The 23,331-nt window shown below is 37.2% G+C and overlaps 1 protein-coding gene across 3 annotated transcripts in view; it reads right to left on the reverse strand.

Moving 5' to 3' along the window:
* Positions 1-23,331, reverse strand: part of BPNT2 (3'(2'), 5'-bisphosphate nucleotidase 2) — a 117,106-nt gene that overhangs the window by 88,932 nt on the left and 4,843 nt on the right. Inside the window, exons 2-5 of one of the 3 annotated variants that reach the window (XR_012416924.1) lie at positions 13,752-13,914; positions 11,760-11,855; positions 1,123-1,231; positions 194-355 (exon numbers count right to left, since the gene is read on the reverse strand). Coding sequence is in view for 2 of the 3 variants with exons in the window: in XM_005563361.4 (XP_005563418.2) it covers positions 194-355; positions 11,760-11,855; positions 13,752-13,914 (421 nt within the window). In the remaining variant the exon portion in view is untranslated. The remainder of the gene's footprint in view (positions 1-193; positions 356-1,122; positions 1,232-11,759; positions 11,856-13,751; positions 13,915-23,331) is intronic. The other 2 variants (XM_005563361.4, XM_073999990.1) reach the window with 2 other exon arrangements.

The following is a 23,331-nucleotide window of genomic DNA, read 5'->3' on the forward strand; positions in this document are numbered from 1 at the left end:
TCTTTCTAATAAGAAGGGCAGAGTGACGAAACTCCCACCCTCGAGGTTACCAAACAGGAGACCAAGCCTGCCTTAAAAGTACACCATTCCTCCTCACTTTCTTCCCAAGCATGGACAAGCAAATCAGTCTCCTAACACAGCCTTGACCATGCCAGGAACATTCTCCAGGGATCATACAGGAAGAGGAACATACCAGCACCACCAGCTGGGATAATTGTAGTCTGGTTTCCAAAAGTCTGAAGAGCGACCTGTCTGACCATCCCTGAATGGGAACGAGACACAACGATCCTTGGGGTCTTCTCATTGTAGGAAGAGCGGGCTTTCACATTTGAACCACCATCTACCATTGCCCAAGCTGAAAAGCAAATATAATATCCATTAATGGCACTGAAGCTTTAAAACTAAAGGTTATATTCTTCAGAACCCAAAGTGCCATGTATGACTGACAAAATACTCTCTTCTAAAAAGTTATTTGTATTTTCCCCCAAAACAGAAAGCTTTATTTTTTTTTTCAGAATACAAAAGTAATATATATGTATTTTTACATTAAAATGGACATGTATTAAGATGAAACTAAAAAAGGTCATGTTATCTTGCACAGCCAAAGACAACGACTATTAAATATTTAGCTTAAGGATTCCCATGCTCCACTGGCATGACACTGCAACTCCACTTCTCTCTGCATCTATCCCACTTCCTTCCCTCCCTTTCACAATTGTGATCCCAAGAGCACTCCCTAATAAACATCCTGAAGCTAATCTCCAGCTCCAAGTCTGATTCCTGGAGAACCCAACCTGCAACATAAGCACGACTAACTTCCCTAACTCCAGTTTTAAAATGCATTTTCTCTTATACTGCCTCCACTTCTATATACTCATGGTTTCAATTATTTGCATATTAGCTCAATCTCCTAAGTGACTTTATAAACAGAAAATAGTTGAAAGAGGTGAGTTAGGTTTACATATCAGCCTTATCAGAGAGTATTAAAGAAAAAGCCTTAGATTTCAAAAATAGAATAGAATTTTTAAAAGGGAAGGGGATGCCAGAGATGGCTTCAGATGATTTTCTTGGTTTGGAAGTTTTCTTCACTGACTATAAAACTATACAAGAGAACAAACTTACTCAGAATTATCCCAATTAGATTGTTGTTTTAGCAGTCACTCACTACAGGGCAAGATATAGTCCACCATGGCTAGTAATGAAACCAGCTGCATCACCAGCTTATTTCTGGCTGCAGAAAAAAAAATCAAAAACATTAGCTGAGTTTGGGTTTCTGAGTTCCCCAAGAATGATGGCAGTCTCCTGGACTCTTCTCATACCTCCTTCTAAAAACTATACACAGCAACAAGAACAACAGACAGAAATACCCATGCTCTGTACCTACAGAGTAAGTAGGAGACAGAAGAGAGCTATCAACACAAACGTATGAGAAAGTAAGGGGTAAACACTGAAGATCTGCAGGATAAGCGCTGGAGCTGACCCTAGTATGGGGATTATAGCAAGAGCTTCACAGAGGTGCTAAGAGGTCAGATAACTCTCAGTGGCTGTAGGACTCAGATAATAGCAGCCAGGATTTCTCCCCAGAAGGAAGAGGTTCCATCTAAAATGGGAAGTACTGAAAAAGTCCTGAAACTTGGCAACAAAGCATCAAGAAGCACCTTGGAGAAGATATGGGACCAGAACTGTAGTCTTGAGAACACCCTCGTGGTGGCAAGGGAGGTGGTGATGACGTAAGACAAATTTTGGGATTTGGAAGGTAGCAACTAGACCTGAAGAGAAGGAAGAGATTAAGATAGGGGCTTTATTGAAACAAAGTCAGATCAAACAAGAAAGAAGAGCTCTGAAAACCAAAAACCATACTGATAATGAAGATAAAGCCTTTCCCACACTAACAGAAATGAAACCTCCTGAACTGAGAATCATCCAAACTCCCTTCCTGCCACCAACCTTCCATTAATCCCACAACAGCTGGCCCAAAAGTATAAAACTGCAATGTGCACTGAAAAATATAAAAAGAAAACAGAGAGAACACAGATTAAAACATTTCAGGATACTCAAATTTCCACAATGCAGAGAAAAACCATAAACCAATATTCTAACATGATTAAAAATAATAAACAACAATATACTGAATAAATGCCATGAAACAAAAGATCAACAACTCAGAAAAGATGGGCAAACAACAAGACGTGAAATGGGCGCTCACATAACACAGAAAAGAAACTGAAAAAAAAAAAAAGAACAAAATCACTGCAGGCTTAGCACTAAATCACAGAACAAAGGGCAACAGACTTGTTCAAAATATGGCAAGCAATGAGAAAAGCAAACAGGAAAATGAAACAAACAGATAAAAGGGACTACAGAGAAAGTATAGATAAAAAAACCAAAAAAGAGTCAACATACATATATAAGGAATCCCTGAAAAAGAAAAATTAATGGGATGGAGCTAATCTTTAAAATTACAATTCAAGAAAATGTCCCTAAAAAACAAAAGAGAACCTTAGTCTGGGCTCAGTGGCTTGTGCCTATAATCCTTGCACTCTGGAAGGCCAAGGTAGGAGGATCACTTGTTAAGCCCAAGAGTTCGAGGCTGCAGTGAGCTATGATCATGCCACTGCACTCCAGTCTGGGCAACAGAGTGAGATCTTGTCTCTAAAAAAATAAAAAATTTAGAGGAGGATCTAAATATCTACCCTGAGAGACATACCGAGTACCTGGGAAATCTGCCCAGAAGGCCAATTCTAAAAGACATCACAGTTATATCATTAAAGTTTAGTGAGTTGAACAGTGTCCTACCAAACTTCCTGTCCACTTCGAACTTTCAGATTATGAACTCATTTGGAAATAGGATCTTTGCAAATGTAATTAGTTCAGCTGAGGTCATCATGGAGTAAGGTGGGCCCTAAATCTAATGACTGGTGTCCTTATAAGCAGAGGAGACATAAAGGAGACTGTCATGTGAAGACAGGCAGAGATTGGAGTGACGCATCTATTGACTAAGGAATGCCAACAATGTCTGGAGCCACCAGAAGCTGCAGGAGAAAACTTCCTCCAAGCCTGCAGAGAAAGCATGGTCCTACTGACTCTTTGATACCAGACTTCTGGCCTCCAAAACTTTGAGAGAATAATTTTCCATTGTTTCAAGTTTGTTGTAACAGCCCAAGAAAACTAATACAGAGTGAACCAAATACTGTAATAACTAGCCAAGCAGTCTTTTAAGTATCAAGACTATAGACAAAGTTGTTAGCGTGTACTCAGGGAAGATCATGAGTTAGCTCTTCTAAGGTAATCTATTAGAAGACAAGCTTTATCAAACCAAGGGGTGACTGAGAAACTCTTAGCAAATGCATTGTTGGTTACCATTGAACAAATTTAACTGTGGATTTAAGAGGAAACCAAAGATGGGAATAAGGTAAAAGAATAAAGGTGTATAAATGGTTATCTCATAGTTGGCTGATCAAAGTTTAAGGATACCATTTAACTCTGACAAGCTGAACAGCAGAGTCGAAAAGTAAACATCAAAAAAATGTAACTGTCTAAAATGAAATGATGGTCAAGGCTAAAATATGCTAATTTCATTGCCACTTATAGTAGTGAACCAAGAGACAATGAGACAATGTCTAAAGAAAAGGACTACATGAGTATGTAAACAAAAAAGGATAAATAAAGGCATTAGTAAAAGCAACAAAAAGAACAAATTTAACTTAAAAATAGTAACAGTAGTTGTTTGAACCACACTGAACATATAAAATTCATTAAGATCTTAAGAATATTTTACAGAGAGAGAGCCTGTTCCTTCCTGGAAAAACATGTTCCTGCTGGAAGGGTTCTGTACTTTAACTCCTTACTCTGAAAATTGGTAAATAAAGTAAAATAATTAAACATTTATCCTGCTTTTCTAGAAGAAACATTTCAGGATAAACAAATTAATTCCAATTAATACAGAAAGTTCTCTATAGAAGAATTCAAGCTAATATATGTAGAAACAACAGAAATAGAAAATCTCATTTTATAACATCTTTAAGAGATCTTAAAACGATTATGCAAAAGGTTTAATAAAACTGGATCTCAAATGATGTCAAAATCTCTCTTCAGATTTACCTGCTAGTAGCAAAATAAAAATAAAAATTTTGTAACTAAGAGATCAGGTCACGAATGCTTTAATCATCTGAGCATCATTAATGGTAAGACAAGTATTATGTAATATGATGCAGTAGGAAGTATGTGAAAAATACTTACAATGTATTAATGACAAAAATGCTTAACCTCAATCCTATCAAGGATTCAGATCTAATCTGCACTTTATAAGAGGATATAAAAATAAAGAAGTTAAATGATACCCTGTGGAAACAATCAGACAAGTCCAAAAGATGGACTATTCTAAAGGAGAAATGACTTAAGCTTCCCAACATCAATGTCATGGGGGGCATAAGGGGGGGCCTAGGGGTTGCTCTAGATTAAGAAACCTTAACTTAACAACCTATCAACCAAAATAAATGCTTGTTGGTTGACTGGATCTTGGTTTGAACTAACCAGCTGTAAAATCCACTTTAGCAGCAATTGGGGAAATGTAAATATTTGATGACATTAGGAAATAATTGTTAATTTTATTATATTAATATATTGTCCTTTTGTAGGAAATCTCCTAACTTGTTAGAGATGCATACTGAAGTATAAGGCTAAAATGTTTATTATGATCCTTATAATTTTCTTTAAGGTACACAGGCTAAAAAATAGGAAAGCAAATATGTAAAACTGTTATCAACTGTTAAATCAGGATGAAGGGGTATATAAGCATTCATTATAATTTTATGTTTGTTGAAATTATTCATAAAAGTTTAAAAAAAAGAGAAAAAAAAAAAATCCTCCTTTTTATAAATATTCCCAAAACCAGTTTTACTAAGAAGTGAATTTACAATGCTTTATCTCTAGAGGTCAGTATTGTTGCGTAAGAGAACAAAAATATTATAGCATATCTCAGTACATACTACCAGAATAATGTAAGAATTGCTGACTTCATATTTTTAAAAATGTTCTTCATGTTACATAAACTCAATACATTCATTAGTAACACATGAACACAATTATTTCAAGTCCCTAATACAGTAGGTGCTTAAATAAATATAAATGATGGATGATACTGAGGTATAGTGGTAAGGTAGAAGAGCAGCTACAAAACGTGTTTATCTTACCTGTAAGATATGCTAAAACAAAACAAAAAAAAAAAAAAAAAGAAAGGCCCAGTAGGAAATAAAAAGTGGTTGGTATGTTCCTACACCAACTTCAGACGTTACAATTTATTATTAATAGCTACAAATTTCCACTGAGTGAATACACACTTGACCTCTGAACAACATATGGGTTTGAACTGTGTGGCTCCCCTTACACCCAGATATTTTTCAATAAATATTTTGGTAAGCTTTTTGGAGATTTGTGACGATTTGAAAAAAATTCACGGACAAACTATGTAGCCTAGAAATACAAAAAAAAAAAATTAAGAAAAAGCTAGGTATGTCATGAATGCATGAAATGTATGTTGGTACTAGCTTATTTTATCATTTACTACCATAAAATATATACAAAGTTTAAAATGTTAAACCTTATGAAAACTTAAGCACACAAGCACTTACAGACCATACATACATAGCACCATTCAGTTAAGAGAAATGTAAACAAATATAAAATCATAAACTGCACAAAATTAATTATAGTACATATTACTGAAATAATTTTGTACCACCCCCCAATGCTATTGTGTGAGCCCAAGTGTCATGAGCACCCACTTAAAACCCTATGTGATGTAATCATCTCTGTGTGAGCAGTTTGTCTCTCTGGTAAGTTGCTTATCGTGGTAAAAAGTGATCTCTTGTGGTTTCTGCATATTTTTCATAGTGTTTAGTACAATTTCATAGTGTTTAATGCAAACTTTGAATAACACCATGAGACTCATTTCAAGAGCCACTAGTGATGCCAGAAGTGCTCCCACCTAGAGAAAAATCATGACATTACAAGAAAAAGTTGAATTGCTTAATATACACCACAGATTGAGGTCTATAGCTGTGGCTGCCTACTAGGTCAAGATAAATGAATACCGCGTAAGAATAATTGTGAAAAAAACAAACAAACAAGAAAACTCATGAAGTCATTGCTGAAGCTACACCAACAGGTGCAAAAACCTTAACACTTTTTATGAAATAGCTTTTTATCTCATATGAAAATGCAGCTATTATGTGGGTACAAAATTGCTATATGCCTAAAGACTGTAGTATGATTCAAGAAAAAGTAAAGTCATATGACAACTTTAAAAAAAAGGAAGGTGAAGAATCTAAAGCTGGATTATTTAATGCCAGTAAAGGATGGTGTGATAATTTTAAAACATCTGGTTTTTAAAAATGCCAAGATAACAGAAGGAGTAGCTTCTACCAATCAAGAGGCAGATAAGTTCCCAGATGCCATTAAGAAAATTACTGCGTTCTGTCTGCTTGAACAGGTTTTCAATGCAGATGAGTGTCTTACCCTGGGGGGAAAAAAAAAAAGCCACAAAAGACATTTATTAGTAAAGAAGAGAAATTGAGCACCAGGATTTAAGACACGAAGGATGGGCTAACTCTACTGTTTTGTATAATGCAGTCAGCTTTATGACCAGGACAGTCCTTTTATGACCAGGACAGTCCTTAGCTACAAAACCGCTAAACCCTGAGTCTTGAAAGGAAAAGATAAAACACCAGCTGCTTGCTAGTCTTCTGACTGCAACAAGAAGGCCTGGACAACAAGAATCCTTTTTCTGGATTGAGTCCACTAATGCTTTGACCCTGAAGTCTGAAAGTACCTTGCCAGTAAGGGACTGCCTTTTAAAGTTCTTTGGGTATTGGACAATACCCCTGGTTACCCAGAACCCCATGAGTTCAGCAATAAAGGCATCAAGTGGTCTACTTGCCCCCAAATACTATGTCTCTAATCCAGCCTCTAGAGCAGGAGGTCATAAGGACCTTTAAGGCTCATTATACAAAGTACTCTATGGAAAGGACTGCTAATACTAATAGTAGTGAACCCTGATACAGAAGATCATTCAAAGTCTGGAAGGATTACACCACTAAAGATGCCACTGTTATAGAAAACCCATGAATTCATCAAGCCGAAAATAGTAAATTTCTGCTGGAAAAAACTGTCCAGATGTTGTGCATGTCTCCACAAGATTTACAACAGAGGCAATCAAGAAAATCATGAAAGAGTGCGGATATTATTTTTAAAAGGTGGGAGGTAAAGGGTTTCAAAATAAGGATCTTGGAGACATTCAAGAGTAAATAGACACCACACCAGAGGAATTAACAGAAGATGACTTGATGGAGATGAGTGCTTCAAACCAGGGCTAGATGATGAGAAAGAATATGTAGAAGAAGCAGTGCCAGAAAATAAATTGATATTAGACAATTTGGAAGAAAGGGTCTCATTATTCAAAACTGCTTTTGACTTCTTTTATGACATGGACCATTTTATGATACAGTCACTGAAACTAAAGCAAATAAGGAAGGATTGGTACCACACAGTAAAATTTTTAGAGAAATGAAAAGTAAAAAAGTCAAACAGACATTACAACATATTTTCACAAAGTTACATCAAGTATATCCTGCCTCTCCTTACACCTCCTCCACCCGAGACAAGACTAATAATCCTTTCTCTTTCTCCTCCTCCTCCTCTGCCTATTCAATGTGAAGACAAAGAGGATGAAGATCTTTATAAGCCATTTCCCTCTTATTCAGTCATATATTTGCTCTTACGATTTTCTCAGTAACATTTTCTTTCCTCTACGTACTTTATTGTAAGAATACAGTACATAATAAATATACAAAATATGTGTTAATCAACTATGTTATTCATTAAGATTTCTGGTCAAAAGAAGGCTATTCGCAGTTAAGTTTTTAAGGAGTCAAAAGTTATACACAGATTTTCAACCATCAGTGCCCCAACCCCTGCACTGTTCATGGGTCTACTGTACTACACTTACTTATACATTTATATATTACTTCATTAAAATACTATTCAAGTATCTCTTGATTCTAAGAATTTCAAACTCAAGGAATTAATTCTAATTAAGTCTGATAAAAATTTTTATAAGCTTTGCTCCAACTACTGCCAACAACAATAATATCTACTTCCCACTATAGACAAGTGTAGCTAAATTCTGGTAAACATACCCAATACTTAACTGGTATTCCTCCAACATCAACATACCGTCTGGATCTGAAAATAACATTCCAAGAGAAGGGCACAAGGCAAGCAAACATTCAGTGTGGGAATGGAAGGTCAACCCAACATAATTCTGAACTTACTATGTTAGAGAGTTTGCAGACTAGCAAGCACCTTTGTGTTCCAGCACACTGGGCAAGTTAGCTGCATTACAGAAGAATGGGGTATTATATTACTAATTTAAAAAGACATTTTTAGAAACCACTTTTTGCTAAGTTAGGGACGTTTGGCTTCTTTAAGGAGGGTAAGCCTACAGACAAGAGAGGAATATATATTCTTATTAAATAAAAGTTTCTAAAAAGGAGAATTTTATTATCCCTATTCTTCCCCCTAATACCTACAGATGTGAAAATCAATGCCCAGAGAATGTGAATCTATTTGCCAATCTAATATCAATTTTCTCTTCATTTCCTTTATTTAGCTTCCAATTCTCTTTGCAATAGCAGGCTCTGTTTGCAGCTAAGGGTGTCATGTGACATTCGGCCAATAAAATGAAGCAGAGGTTTAATGGATAGGACTTCAAGATATTTTTTTCCTAATACAAAGAATATAGGGTAGACCTTTAGTCTCTCTTCTTTCTCCCTTCTTCCTGCCTAGAACAGAGAACCATGGTAAATGAGAGGAGCCACCTTTGTGAACATGCAAACAAAAAGCTACATTCTAAGAAAAAAAGTAAAAAGAGAGGACTCAGATCCTTAAACATATTATGGAGTCACTAAAGCACACCTATGCTTTGGCCTTCTTGTTAGTTGAGAAAAAGAAACCCTTGTTGAACCACTGCAATCAGATTTACATTGTGTGTAGCTAAATGCCATCCTAACTGATATAGTGAAATAAGGGAGAGTGTCAAAAGAACAAGAGGGATTCAAAGACTTAAGCTCTATATTTAACTTTTATATGCCTTTTTTTTTTAATTAAAAAAGGTCACCATAATTTCCATTTTATATTCCTTCCAGAGTTACCGAAGATTGAAAAAGCTTATGTCAATGCACTTCATAAACTGTGAAAATACAAAATAATTGTAAGATACTATTAAGGAGTGGTTAGTTCTTATAGTAACATTTTGAACTTATGGTTTTCATGATAGGAGCTCCTAAGTCCATTTTTTCATCTATAAAAAAGGATAATGTCTTTCCTTGTCACATAGTTACTGAAAGGTTCAAATAAGATAACATTAAGTATACTGCAAATTGTTAAACACTATATAAATATTAGAAATTATGGTGTTATTTTGAAAGTCGTGTAATACTGATTTGAATAAAATTTCTATGGTTGATTCTACCACTAATTTACATGAATGACCTTGAGGAAGGCATTAAATTTTTGAGTCTCATTTCCTCATTTGTTAAGTGAGAGTACTGATTTTAGTAACTGTGCCCCTCTCTCTGTGTAGCAGTACTACGCTGTACTCCAACATCTACTTTCCCTGTTTTCCTTGAAAGACAGAATCCCTAAATTTTAGTTTGGATGGCCATTGAAAATAAGGACTACATTTTTTTGCCTTCTTTGCGACTGGGTTCTAGACAGGTTTTGATCAATAGGATGTGAGGTGAAGAGATGCATGTTTGACTTCACAAGTCAAACCCTTAATGGGAAATGTCCTCTATGTCTCCCTTTTTACCCTTTCCATGGGTGAAATATGGCCGAAGTGGTGAGCCATCCTCAGTCATACAGAGGAAGACAACAGCAAAGCAACAATAATAGAGAGAGAACTGAATGCCTGGCACCAGGGAACCACCCTGGCAGTCATGGGCTGCTTATATACTATCTGTTAAAGAGGTTGTATTCAACCTCATATATTTTGGTGTACATTACAGTAGTCTAAATTAACAGCCTAGTGTGTATTCCAACTAATTCAGTAAGGATTAAGGAAAATATGTGAAGGTAATCCATAAGCCATAAAGCAACTATATAATTAATCTTACAGTACATTGTCATAGTAATGGCATAAATCTTTTGTAGCTTATCAAACCATCAACTTTAAAAATTATTTGAATTATGAAAAGAAGAAAAAAGGTCAGATAGCATAAAGTGGACTTGATTTTGAAACACAAAGCCAACACTCAAATAGATGTTTAGCCAATCTCAGAGCAGCCAGGATTTGGGATTCACAGTTACACAGCAAAGCAAATACATAATTTTAGAGTAAACAAAAATTAACTTTGTCTTTCTGCTTCTCCCCACTTCACAGACAGCCTTTTTATGTTAATTATCAGTCACGCCCCCTAAGACACAATGGGGATGACTGCAGTAAATGATGGTAGTATAGGATGCCCCCCATTGTGTCCATATCCTAAAGCTGCCATAAAAAACTACAGGTTGAGAATTCCTAATCCAAAATTCCAAAATCTGAAATGCTCTAAAATCCAGGACAAGCACTGACATGATGTCACAAGTGGAAAATTACCTACTGGACCTCATGATAGTTCACAGATAGAACTTTGCTTCAACCACAAAATTATTTAAACTGTTGTATAACATTACCTTCAAGCTATGTAAACAAGCTATATATGAAATATAAATAAATTTCATGTTTATACTTGGGTCCCATCTCCAAGATATCTCATTATATATATGCAAATACATTAAATCTGCAATGTGAAACACTTCTGGTCCCCAAACATTTCAGATAATGGATACTTAATCTGTACCACAAATTTGGTGGCTTATAAAAATATATATATTTTCTTATAGTTCTAAAGGCCAGAAGTCTAAAATCAAGGGGTCAGCAGGGTTAGTTTCTTCTGGAGGCTCTGAGGCAAAATAACTTCCATGGCTCTCTCCTAGCTTCTGGTGACTGCAGTCCTTAGCCTATTAAAGACATGACTCCAATCTCTGCCTCCACCTTCACATCATCATATCCCACATATGTCTGTGTCCTTTCTGTTTCTTATAAAAACACTCTAATTTGCTTAAGAACCTTCTCTAATCCAGTATAATCTCATCTCAATGCTTACCTTAACATTGTGTTGTTATGGTTAAACTGTGTCCCCCAAAAAGATAAGCTGACATCCTCACTCCCAGCACCTCGAAATCTGACTTTATTTGGAAATATGGTCATGGTAGATGTACTAGGTTAAGATAAAGTCACACTAGAGTAAGGTGGGTGCTTAATCCAAAATGACTGGTGTGGCTTGTAAGAGGAGAAGAGACACAGACACACAGGATGCCATATGATGATGGAGGCAGAGATTGGAATAAACACTTATAAGCCAATGAACGCCACAGAATGCTGGCAAAATGCCAGAAGCTAAGAGAAAAACAAAAAGATTGTCTCTTACAAGTTTCAGGGAGAACATGGCTCTGCCAGCACCACGATTTTAGATTTCTAGGCTCTAGAACTGTCAGACACTACACTTCTGTTGTTTAAGACACATGATTTGTGTTTTTTTGTTACAGTAGCCCTAGGAAACTAATATAGGAGTGGACACAAATTTGGGTATATGACAGTAAATACTAGAGACAAATGGTTCCGTAACAATAATTCTTGAAAGCTCTAGCAAATTTCATACCTGTATATTCGGAAAATGGCTTATGTATAACTCCTAACACAGGTTTACCATTTACAGCTACACACACCATAGTAGTGACGTACTTTCGAAGATCCTCTATGAGAAAAAAAACAAAACAACACACACAAATGTCAAAGTAATGTGCATAAATTCAGGATACGATACTACACTTTAGTTCATTAAAAAATTTATATACATGAAATATCTTTCCAAAACAACAATCCCTTCAAGCAAACAGAGTCCAAGGGCAAGAGCCAGTTTAAAGGAGTGGCTAACAGTTCTGGTTCACAATAAGATACCATCTCACACCAGTCAGAATGGCTATTATTAAAAAGTCAAAAAATAACCGATGTGAGTGAGGTTGTGGAGAAAAAGGAATGCTTATACACTGTTGGTGGGAGTGTAAATTAGTTAAGCCACTGTGGAAGACAGTGTGGCAATTCCTCAAAGGCCTAAAAAAAGAAATACTATTTGACCCAGCATTTCCATTACTGGTCTAAAAGAATATAAATCATTCTATTACAAAGACGCGTGCATGTGTATGCTCATCGCAGTACTATCCACAATAGCAAAGACATGGAATCATCTTAAATGCCCATCAATGATAGACCAGGTTAAAAAAAAAAAATGTGGTACATATACACCATGCAATACTATGCAGCCATAAAAAAGAACAAGATCAGGTCCTTTGTAGGGGCATGGATGGAGCTGGAGGCCATTATCCTTAGCAAACTAACACAGGAACAGAAAACCAAATACCACGTGTTCTCTATGTGGGGAGCTAAATGATGAGAACACATGGACACATAGAGGAGAACAACACACACACTGGGGCCTTTCAGAGGATACAGAGTCAGAGGAGGAAGAGAATCAGGAACCATAACCGATGGATACTAGGCTTAATACTTGGGTGTTGAAATAAATGTGTACAACAAACCCTCACAACACAAGTTTACCCTATGTAACAAACCTGCACTTATACTCCTGAACTTAAAAGTTAAAAAAAATTGCATTTAGAATCATAACTCTTTTATATTATAAAAATCACACAAACAAAAGAGTTCTGGTTCTAAAGGCAGACTACCTGGGTTATTCTCCTAGCCCACCATTTTGTTAACCGAATGTCTTTGAGTAAATTACTTAAATTCAGCTTCCTTATCCGTATAATATAAACAACAACTAAGCACTCATCTTTAGGTATAAATTAAAATAACTTTTCATTTAAAAAATCAAATTAGACACTTAAAATAATCCCTGCACAAGGGATGTGCTCACTAAATGTTGTTATTATAAGAACAGGCCAATCTCAGTTTAGGAAGAACTTTTTATGAACAAATTCCTTGATATTCCATATTTCTATTATCTATTCCTGAAAAGTTCTATGTTGTAATTTCAGTTACTATTAGATATATACATCTAGTGTCTTCTCCCTGTTCTCCAAAGTTATGTATTGATTGTTATGGTTCAAGTTCAGCGCAAAAGCACTGAAATACAAAGGTAAAAAGGTAGAAGCCTCCATACCTAGGGAACTTACCATCTAGCAGGATAAACAGATTAACTTTAACATATAAACCAAAGGAAGAGCGAAAGGCAGAAATTAGCTACCTCTGGGTAAGAAATAAGGCCTGAGACAGGATCTACAAAAATAAAATTTGACTAGGACTAGGTAAAAAAGGGGACTGGAGGGGCAGTAGTTCTGTTTTATTACTTACTTGCTTTCTGAGTACCTAGAAATTTACTATTTTGAATTCCAAAGTCAGATGTACATGCATTAAAACTTAAATTCCTAATATCCTGAGTAAATATTAAATTCTGGCTAAAGAAGTTTCTTCAGTTATAGGTGTCCAATATAAAACATTTTGCTACTACTGTTAAAAATGCTTCTTTACTGAACAAACAGTGAGCCACTATCACCTATAGGAAGTATGCCTTGGTTCTAGTTCTCTACTACTAAATGTCAATCAAATGTTTTGAGTTCAGTTTAAAAATTACCTGTATATTCCTGTGTAGCATCAAGTGGGTCAATCCAGACAGTAACACTTTCTGCTGGCACCTCTTTAGGAGCAGTTACTTCCTTTAGGATATCCTCAGGAATCTTATGATCCCACAAGATAACCTCCTGATCAGCTGCATCCACGTGTTCCTCAGTATTTATCTGCATTAAAAACAGGTGACAGTTAAAAAAAAGTAAGAAAAACAATCACTATTTGATAAACTACAAAAGTATTACAGACAAAAATCACACAAATTATAAATAAGTAAATCCCCATTTTTATTTCTTTCGATGCTCCATATTGCAAAATGAAAAAGAAAAAAAAAAAAATCCATGACATCAGGTCTTTAAATGCTTCCCAATCTAATATTCAAACTTGGTTTGTTGACTAATCAAGACAGATAATTCAGACATAGAGAAATATAGAGAAACTGAGCATCAAAGAAACAAGCTACTTAAACCTTAACAACGCTTTATGAAAAAGAATAGCTCTTTTTCATATGAATAACAACGCTTTATGAAAAAGAATAGGCCGGGCGCAGTGGCTCAAGCCTGTAATCCCAGCACTTTGGGAGGCCGAGGCGGGTGGATCACAAGGTCAGGAGATCGAGACCATCCTGGCTAACATGGTAAAACCCCGTCTCTACTAAAAATACAAAAAACTAGCCGGGCGTGGTGGCGGGCGCCTGTAGTCCCAGCTACTCAGAGGCTGAGGCGGGAGAATGGCGTGAACCCGGAAGGCGGAGCTTGCAGTGAGCCGAGATCGCGCCACTGCACTCCAGCCTGGGTGACAGAACTAGACTCCGTCTCAAAAAAAAAAAAAAAAGAAAAAAATAGCTCTAAAGTGTTAAAATAGACAATATTCTGGAACACAACACAAGCAACTAGAGTTAGAAGAAAGACATATCACAGAATAGAGAGGTACAGTCAATTTTCTACCTTTTTTTTTTTTTAACTAAGGAACAAAATTAAAACATAAAATAAATTTAACTTACCATACAAATACGTAAGGATGTGGGGTAAGGAGAGAAATATAAGTAGAGGAAGGGTTGTTACGAGAAGAGAGGAATATATTCTCTCCTTACCCCACACGCTTACATACACACACACACTCCCTTACATATATATATTCTCTCTATATATGTTACATATTATTTCTTATATATAACATATATATACATGTGTTTGTATAATACTTTATATAAGTATTCTATTCATTTACAAATACATTACAGATTCCTTTAAATTGAGATTGCTCAACTTTGGCACGAATGACAATTTGGACTGTATATTTCTTTGTCGTGGGGCTGTCCTGTGCATTGTAGGATGTTTAACAGCATCTCTGGCTAAATGCCACTAGAACGTACTAGATGCCAGTAGCAACACCTTCAAGTGCGACAAACAAAAATGTCTCCAGACATTGTTAAGTATGCCCCTGTCCCATCCTATGAAAAAAACAGTTTTTAACAGTATACTTCTTAATGCATGCTAAAATATAGCCTAATGTTTTGGCCAAGTGTGGTGGCTCATGCCTGTAATCCCAGCACTTTGGGAGGCCAAGGCGGGTGGATCACAAGGTCAAGAGATAGAGGCCATTCTAGTCAACATGGCAAAACCCCGTCTCTACTAAAAATACAAAAATTAGCCAGGCATGGTGGTGGGTGACTGTAGTCCCAACCACTCAGGAGGCTGAGGCAGGAGAATCACTTGAACCCTGGAGGTGGAGGTTGCAGTGAGCTGAGATCACACCACCGTACTTGCCAGCCTGGTGACAGCAAGACTTCATCTCAAAAAATATATATATATAGTAATAATAATAAAAAATAATGTTTTAGAACTGCATTTACTTTTATAAACTTGCATATACCAATGGACTAAATCTAAGAATTGAATGTTAAGTTAAAAACAAATCATCAATCTTATTTGAATACCGCCTCACGATGAGACTTCTATCACATAGTAATACACACGTACACAAGAAAAAACATCCCCAAAATGTGGATTTTAGTTAGGGACTTACACCCTCAGCAGGACAGGCTGTTGGGTCCTGTGCTTTCTGACAAGTTCCCTTTCCAGAATAGGTCATGTTTATGCTACATGTGATGCCATGCCTAGACCCCATGCTACAGTGCCAGAGTGATCACAGCACTGACAATACATGAGTACTGTCAATACACCATCTCTCACCTGGATTCCTAGAATAGTCTTCAGAAAGTCACAGACATGATTTTAAAAAATACCACAACTATCAGCAATCTCCAGAAGGTACCCTGAAACACCCCAAATTATCACAGGAGAGGTTAAAAATAGTAATAGTCTAGAAACATCAAACCACTTAAATCATTATTTTTTTCTTTTTTCTTTTTTTTTTTGAGATGGAGTCCCGCTCTGTCTCCAGGTTGGAGTACAGCAGTGCGATCTCAGCTCACTGCAACCTCCGCTTCCCAGGTTCAAGCGATTCTCCTGCCTCAGCCTCTGGGTAGCTGGGACTACGGGCGCCCGCCACCACACCCGGCTAATTTTTGTATTTTTAGTAGAGATGAGATTTCACCGTGTTGGACAGGATGGTCTCGATCTCCTGACTTCATGATCAGCCCGCCTTGGCCTCCCAAAGTGCTGGGATTACAAGCATGAGCCACCGCGCCTAGCAAATCCTTAAATATTTCTTAGTACAGAGCAAAGTAAACGTTCAATTTATTCACTTATGTCTTTATTAATTCAGCAAACGTTTATTGACTGCCTATTATATGACAGATACAGTTACAGGTCCTAAAGATACCACAGTGATCAATGTGAGACAAAAATTTCTGCCCTGTGGAACTCAGATTCCAGTATAGATAAACGAGACACATGAAAAAAACATGTAGCATGTTGGAGAGTGGTAAGGAGGAGGAAAAAAAAAAACAAAAGGACAGAAAGAGTGCTAGAGAGTAGAGAAAGGATTGTTAGAGAGTAGAGGAAGGGTTATTCTTTAAGAAAAAGGGTAGATAGGATTAAGAAAGGGTGGCTAGGCAATTACTCATACTAGCTAAAACCAGAGAACTACTAAGTCCATCAATTAGTAGTTTATCCATTATCCTGATGAATGGATAAATATATTTGGTATATCCACACAATGGAAAGTTACTCAGCCATATATGGGAATAAAGTATTGAAGATACTAAATCATGGATGAACCTCCTTGCTTTGTGAAAGCATCAACACAGAAGAGACCATATACTGTTTGATTCCATTAATGTAAAATGTCCAGAAAGGCAAATCTACAGAGAAAGACAGATTAGTGGTTGCCCAGGATAAGGGATAAAAACAAGAATAAATAGTTAATGGGGACAGGGGTATTATTAGGATGGTGAAAATGTTCTAAAACTGATTAATGATGATAGTTGTACAATTTGGCAGTTCTACTAAAAATTACTGAATTGTATACTTGAAATAGGCAAATTGTATGATATATAAACTACGCTGCAATGAAGTTGTTTAAAAAAAAAAAAAAGTAAGGTAGCTAGAGAAGCCCCTCACTGAAAAGGTGGTATTTGAGTGAAGAGATCTAAAGAAAAATAAGCCTAGTGGGCAGCTAGAAGTGCATTCTAGCCCAATAAATAACAAATGAAAAGATTCTAAGGTGGGAATATGCCTGGTGTGTTCAGAGGGCAGCAAGGAGGCCAGCAAGGCAATAGCAGACTGAGCCAAGGAGAAAGGCTAAGGAGTTGAGGTCAGAGAGTAATGGAAGCCAGATGGTGAAGGACCTTCCAGGCTGTAACACAGAGCCAGTTGCCCTCCATCATAACAGTTATCAACAATGTGCAGAGGGTCCTAGTCATTGCAGTAAGCTAAAGAGAGAGGGAGAGGAGCAAGTGGGGAGGTACAAAGTTTAGAAAGAAAGAAACAAACAAACCCATAATATGAAGTTGATTATTGAACACTGAGAAAATCTAAAAGAACTTGCAGATAAATGCAACTCCAATCAAAATCCCCACAGGTGTTTTTTTATTGGTGGTGGTGGTGGTTTTTTAACCTTCTCCTTGGAAACTGGACAAGCCATTTCTGAAAATTACCTGGTAGAACAAAAAGTCCAGAAGCAACACATTTTGGGAAGAAGGGGTAAAAAATACCATCATGGTGTGGTGACTTACCTTATCAGATATCAAGACCTATTTTAATGCCAGAATAATTAATACAGTGTAACACTGGTGAGGCATTTTGGCTTCAGAAACCACTCTTAACAACAATGCCGGACTACTTCAGATCAATGATGGTTAATAGTAACACCAAGCAAAAAGGAATAAACTTTAAAAAAAAAAGAAACGTGACTCCTAGAAAAGACAAAGTAGTTTATGGGCCTTAACCACTGTAGCTTACAAAAATGGCAGTGCCAAGTCCGGCAACTATGGAGCTTCACTGATTTTTTGTAGAACTCAAGTCAGCTCCATATATTTGCAACTGAGTATGAGAGAACACATTATAGAACGGTATTTGAAAAAATCTTCACTGAGAATCGGGTTAGGGAGAAACAGAGCAGGAGAACAAGAACGTTAGCACAAGTACCTAATCTGCTTTTGTGTAACTGCTATTTATAAACTGCCACAACCACTACACACCTACAAATTTGAAAAATCTACTACCCACCAATATCAACAACCTTATCAATAGTTGCTATGGTCAACACCAGAAAGTCTTCCTCAATCCTTTTTCACATGCCACATCCAATCAAGTCAGTAAGTCCTGGAAATTCTACCTCCCAATTCTAAATATGTAAATATGTCACCATGTCTACCAAGAAAATATTAGTTTAGGCCACCATCTCTCACCTGGATTCCCACAATAATCCTCAATTGTTCTTGCCTCCTACAGTGTATTCATTCAGCCATTCATTCAACATCTAATGGCTATACACTCTAAACTGTTTTGGGCATTGGGATACAGTAATGAACAAAACAGACAAAATCACTGCTTTTACAGAGCTTCCCTTCTCAACCCAGCAACCTGCCATCTTCCTAAATCAGACCATGGCACTCTAGTTTAAAATCTTCCAATGGTTTCTCATTATGCAGAGATAAAATCCAGACTCCTTATCATAATCTACAACATTAGGTCCTAGATGATCTGGGTAATGACAGCAGTAAATGCTATCCAGTAATTTCTCTCTATTTGCACTCTTATTTACTGTACTCCAGACTTACTAGTCTTCTTATGATCACTCAGCCTCAGGGCCTTTGTCCTTACTACATTCTTCTGCTTGTACACACTTTCCCAGATCTCTGCATGACATCACGATTCTTATTCAGGTCTTGGCTCCAACAAGACTGCCTCAAAGTGGCCTTTCCTGACTACCACTGATAAAGCGGGACCACTAGACACACTCCCTGCATGACCCTGTTTTTCTTCTTCAAAGCCCTTATCAGAAACCATGTTGCTTGTTTACATTTACCATCTTGATCAGCTAGAATGTAAGTTCTGTGAGTGCAAGGACACAAATTTTCTTTATTACTGTAGCTCCATCCCCATTGTCTAAACCAAAGTAGGTACTCAATAAATATACCTTAACTGACAATATTATTCTTAGCCACTGTAGTTTTTTAATTTCTTCCCCATAATCCTCTTCCACTCAACCTACTCTTCCTTCCTCATCCTTACTGCCTGTCAAAGACATCAACGGGGAATTGAAGCATAAGAAATCAACTCAAGCTCCAAAAACTCAAACCTACGAACAGCCCTGACCAATCCCTGCCCCCTCCTGATACCCAGCCAATCACTCCCAAAGAAGCCCATTATGGTGGGAATGAACAATGCAGCTTTTAGAGAACCTATAATTTTAGAAAGGTAAGCAAAAAAAGGTTCTAGAAATCAGAAAACACTAAACTGATCTTGGTCTATGCTGATACATAATAGCTCATCTTGCAGTCTCCACCTATACCTGGCAACTATCAAAACACTCTCAGATCCTTTTGTTAGCCTCTATGTATAGCAAGTATGCATTTCTTTAGGTTAACTTGCCTCCTGTGTAGGCATTTCTAGTACTCACAACGTCCACTTTTCTTTTCCTTCCTGAACTTCTGGGAGACTATACTTCCCATCTGCCTCGTAGTCAGAGGCACATGAGAGTGATTGTGGCCAGTAGAATATGGACAAAAATGTAAATGCACAAAATATGGACAAAAATGTGAATGCACATCACTTTCTGGCTTAGGCAATAAAAAGAAAGCTCCTGCCCAATTCTCCTATCTTTTCTCTTTCCCTGCTATGTTGACATGGCAGAGTCACACATCAACATCAACTAGGTCACAGTCACTTCATGGAGGACAACTGCTTTGGAGAGTGTCAGGCTTCTGAGAATTGGAGGATGTCATTACTACAGCATTGCCTACTCAGTCTTCCCTGACTAATGTATTTTTCCTTTTATAAAAGTAAATACTCCTAAGTAGTTTAAGCGCCAGAAGAAATTCACACATGTGAATCAATTTGAGTCTCTTCCTTTAAACCTCAACCTTGCATCAGGAACTCTGAGAAAACAAAACAAAACAACAAAAAAAAAACGTTGTTGTTACTGGATGGGAGGTAGGGGAAATAGGAAAAATAATTTGGGGGATAAAATAGTAATACCTAGGTGCAGATCTGAAGGGAAAGCACAGCTTAAAGGAGGAGGCAGCATTAGATAGAATAGGTACAGAATAGTAGGAGTGTTCCATAATTGTGAGGATAGAAAATGTTTAATCTATATGCTAAACAATACCTTAAAATTAGTACAACCAAGTCAGGGATCAGGAATCAAATGCTTATGTAATACAAATGCTCCTCAACTTACGATGGGGTTACGTCCTCATAAACCCATTGTGAATTGAGAAGCATTTGTATTGCATAAGTTGAAAATATCTGAAGTCAAAAATGCACTTGACACATCTAACCTATCAAACATCACAGCTTAGCCGAGCCAACCTTAATTAAATGTAATCAGAACACTAACATTAACCTACAGTTGGGCACAATCATCTAACACAAAGCCTAATTAATAATAAAATATTAAATATCTCACGTAATTTGCTGACTATTAAAACTGGACAACAGAATGGTTGTATGGGTACTACAAGTATGGTTTCTTTACAATGAATGGTGCATATCATTTTTGTACCATTGTAAAGAAATCCCAAGTTGAACCATCTTAAGTTGGGGACCATCTGTACAAAGGTTCTTAAGACAAGTTGATCTATTTAAAGATTTTATTTAATTATATGGACATATACACACACATATACATATACATATCATACATATACACACATATATGTATTTAGGCTTGTCTTTTAAATTCCAGAAAGGGGAAGGAAACTATTCTCCATCAGTATTGTCAAAGTTCAAGGCTCCCAAATACAATCAATGCCATTACTATGCTAGTTCAGTTACTTTGGGGTTTGAAGGGACTTCTGGTTAATGCCTTAAGAAGGAATCGATCATTTACTTCATTTCTCCATAAATCATTATATCCTAACCTCACACAGTGCCTATCATACTATAGGTGTGATAGTTAATTTTATATGGCAACTTGACTGAATTATGGGATGCCCAGAGATTTGGCTAAACATTATTTCTGGTTGTATCTGTGAGGGTGTTTCCGGATAAGATTAGCATTTGAATCAGTGAACTCAATAAAACAGACTGCCCTCTCTAACGTGGGTGCACAGCATTCAATGTTTTGAGAGTGTGAATAGAACAAAAGGAGGGAGAAGAAAGACTCTGCCCCTTCTTCTGCCTTACTGCTGAGCTGAAACATCAGTCTTCTCCCGCCCTCCAACTGAGACTAACACCACCAGCTCTCTGGTTCTCAGGCCTTTGGACTTGGACTGAATCACATCACTTGCTTTCCTGGGTTTCCAGTTTGCAGGTTTCCAGCTGACAGATCAAGGGACTTCTCAGCCTCCATAATCACGAGCCAGTTCCTTATAATAAATCTCTATTGGTTCTCTTTCTCTGCAGAACCCTGACCAATACAGTAGGCATTCAATAACTATTTTCTTTCTTTTTTTTTTTTTTTTTTTTGAGACAGAGTCTTGCTCTGTCACCCAGGCTGGAGTGCAGTGGTGCAATCTCGGCTCACTGCAGGCTTCACCTCCCAGGTTCATGACATTCTCCTGCCTCAGCCTTCCGAGTAGCTGGGACTACAGGCGCCCGCCACCATGCCCAGCTAATTTTTTGTATTTTCAGTAAAGATGGGGTTTCACTGTGTTAGCCAGAATGGTCTCGATCTCCTGACCTCATGATCCGCGCACCTTGGCCTCCCAAAGTGCTGAGATTACAGGCGTGAGCCACCACACCTGCCTTCAATAACTATTTTCTAAACATATAAATAAACATCCCTCTACCTGTCCTATTCTCTTCCCACCTTTACAGAAACCTTTTACTATCAACTACTCTCTCTCAAATATATCTCTATAAACAATTAAACATGCTGTAGTGTCTCGTAGCTTAAACACAAATATACCAAAAAGAAAGCACAGAACCTTCTCTTAGGAAACATAATACACCTAACACCCGAGCCAACTTTCTTAAAAGCCCAATTCCTCTTTTTTTTTTTTTTTTTTTTTTTTGAGACAGAGTCTTGCTCTGTCACTCAGGCTGGAGTGCAGTGGCGAGATCTCAGTTCACTGCAAGCTCCGCCTCCCGGGAGCTGGGACTCCTGTCTCAGCCTCCTGAGTAGCTGGGACTACAGGTGCCCGCCACCACACCCGGCTAATTTTTTTTTTGTATTTTTAGTAGAGACGGGATTTCACTGTGTTAGCCAGGATCGCCTCAATCTCCTGACCTCAGGTGATCCGCCCACCTCAGCCTCCCAAAGTGCTGGGATTACAGGCGTGAGCCACCACACCCGGCCAAAAGCCCAATTTCTCAAAAGACTTGTCTTTACTCACTGTCTCCATTTCCTCACCTCCTAATCATAGGTTGCCTGAGTTCAAATGCCAACTCTTCAATTTACTGGGTATGTGAATAATTTAGGCTAGTCACTTAACCTTTCTGAGCTACAATCACCTCATTGGTAAAAAGGGACAATGATCTATCTCCCTGTAAGGTTCTTAAGAAGAATGAAACAGAAAAGGTAAAACAAACTTAGTACAATGCTTAACACAGAGTAAACATTTAATAAAGGCTGGCTGCTACTATTTTTGTTAAATGATTGTTTTCAGTCTTCATTATCCTTGGTTCTAGGCCCTGATATTCCCCTTTCATGTTATATTCTCTCCCTAACCAATTCTGTCCACAATCAGTTTTAATTAACATCACAACACGGATGACTGGCAGATTTGTATTTTCAGTTCAGATGTTTCTTCAGAGCTTCAGACTCAGATATTCAACTGCCTCTTTGACAGCTCCCCTTGCACATATCAAAGGCATCTCTAACATAGCAAGTCTAAAATGGCATTCATAATCTGCCCCCCAACTTAACCACCACTCCCCTTCACTAGCAACAAAACCCCAGTTGTGAAAGCTATAAATAGAGGAGTTATTTCTAACATATCCCTAAAAATTATTTCATTTCCTTCTACATCTATCTTCTCTACAACCATAGCCCTAATTCAAAAGATATTAGCT

This window comes from Macaca fascicularis, chromosome 8, assembly GCF_037993035.2.
Source record: "Macaca fascicularis isolate 582-1 chromosome 8, T2T-MFA8v1.1".
NCBI lineage: Eukaryota > Metazoa > Chordata > Mammalia > Primates > Cercopithecidae > Macaca > Macaca fascicularis.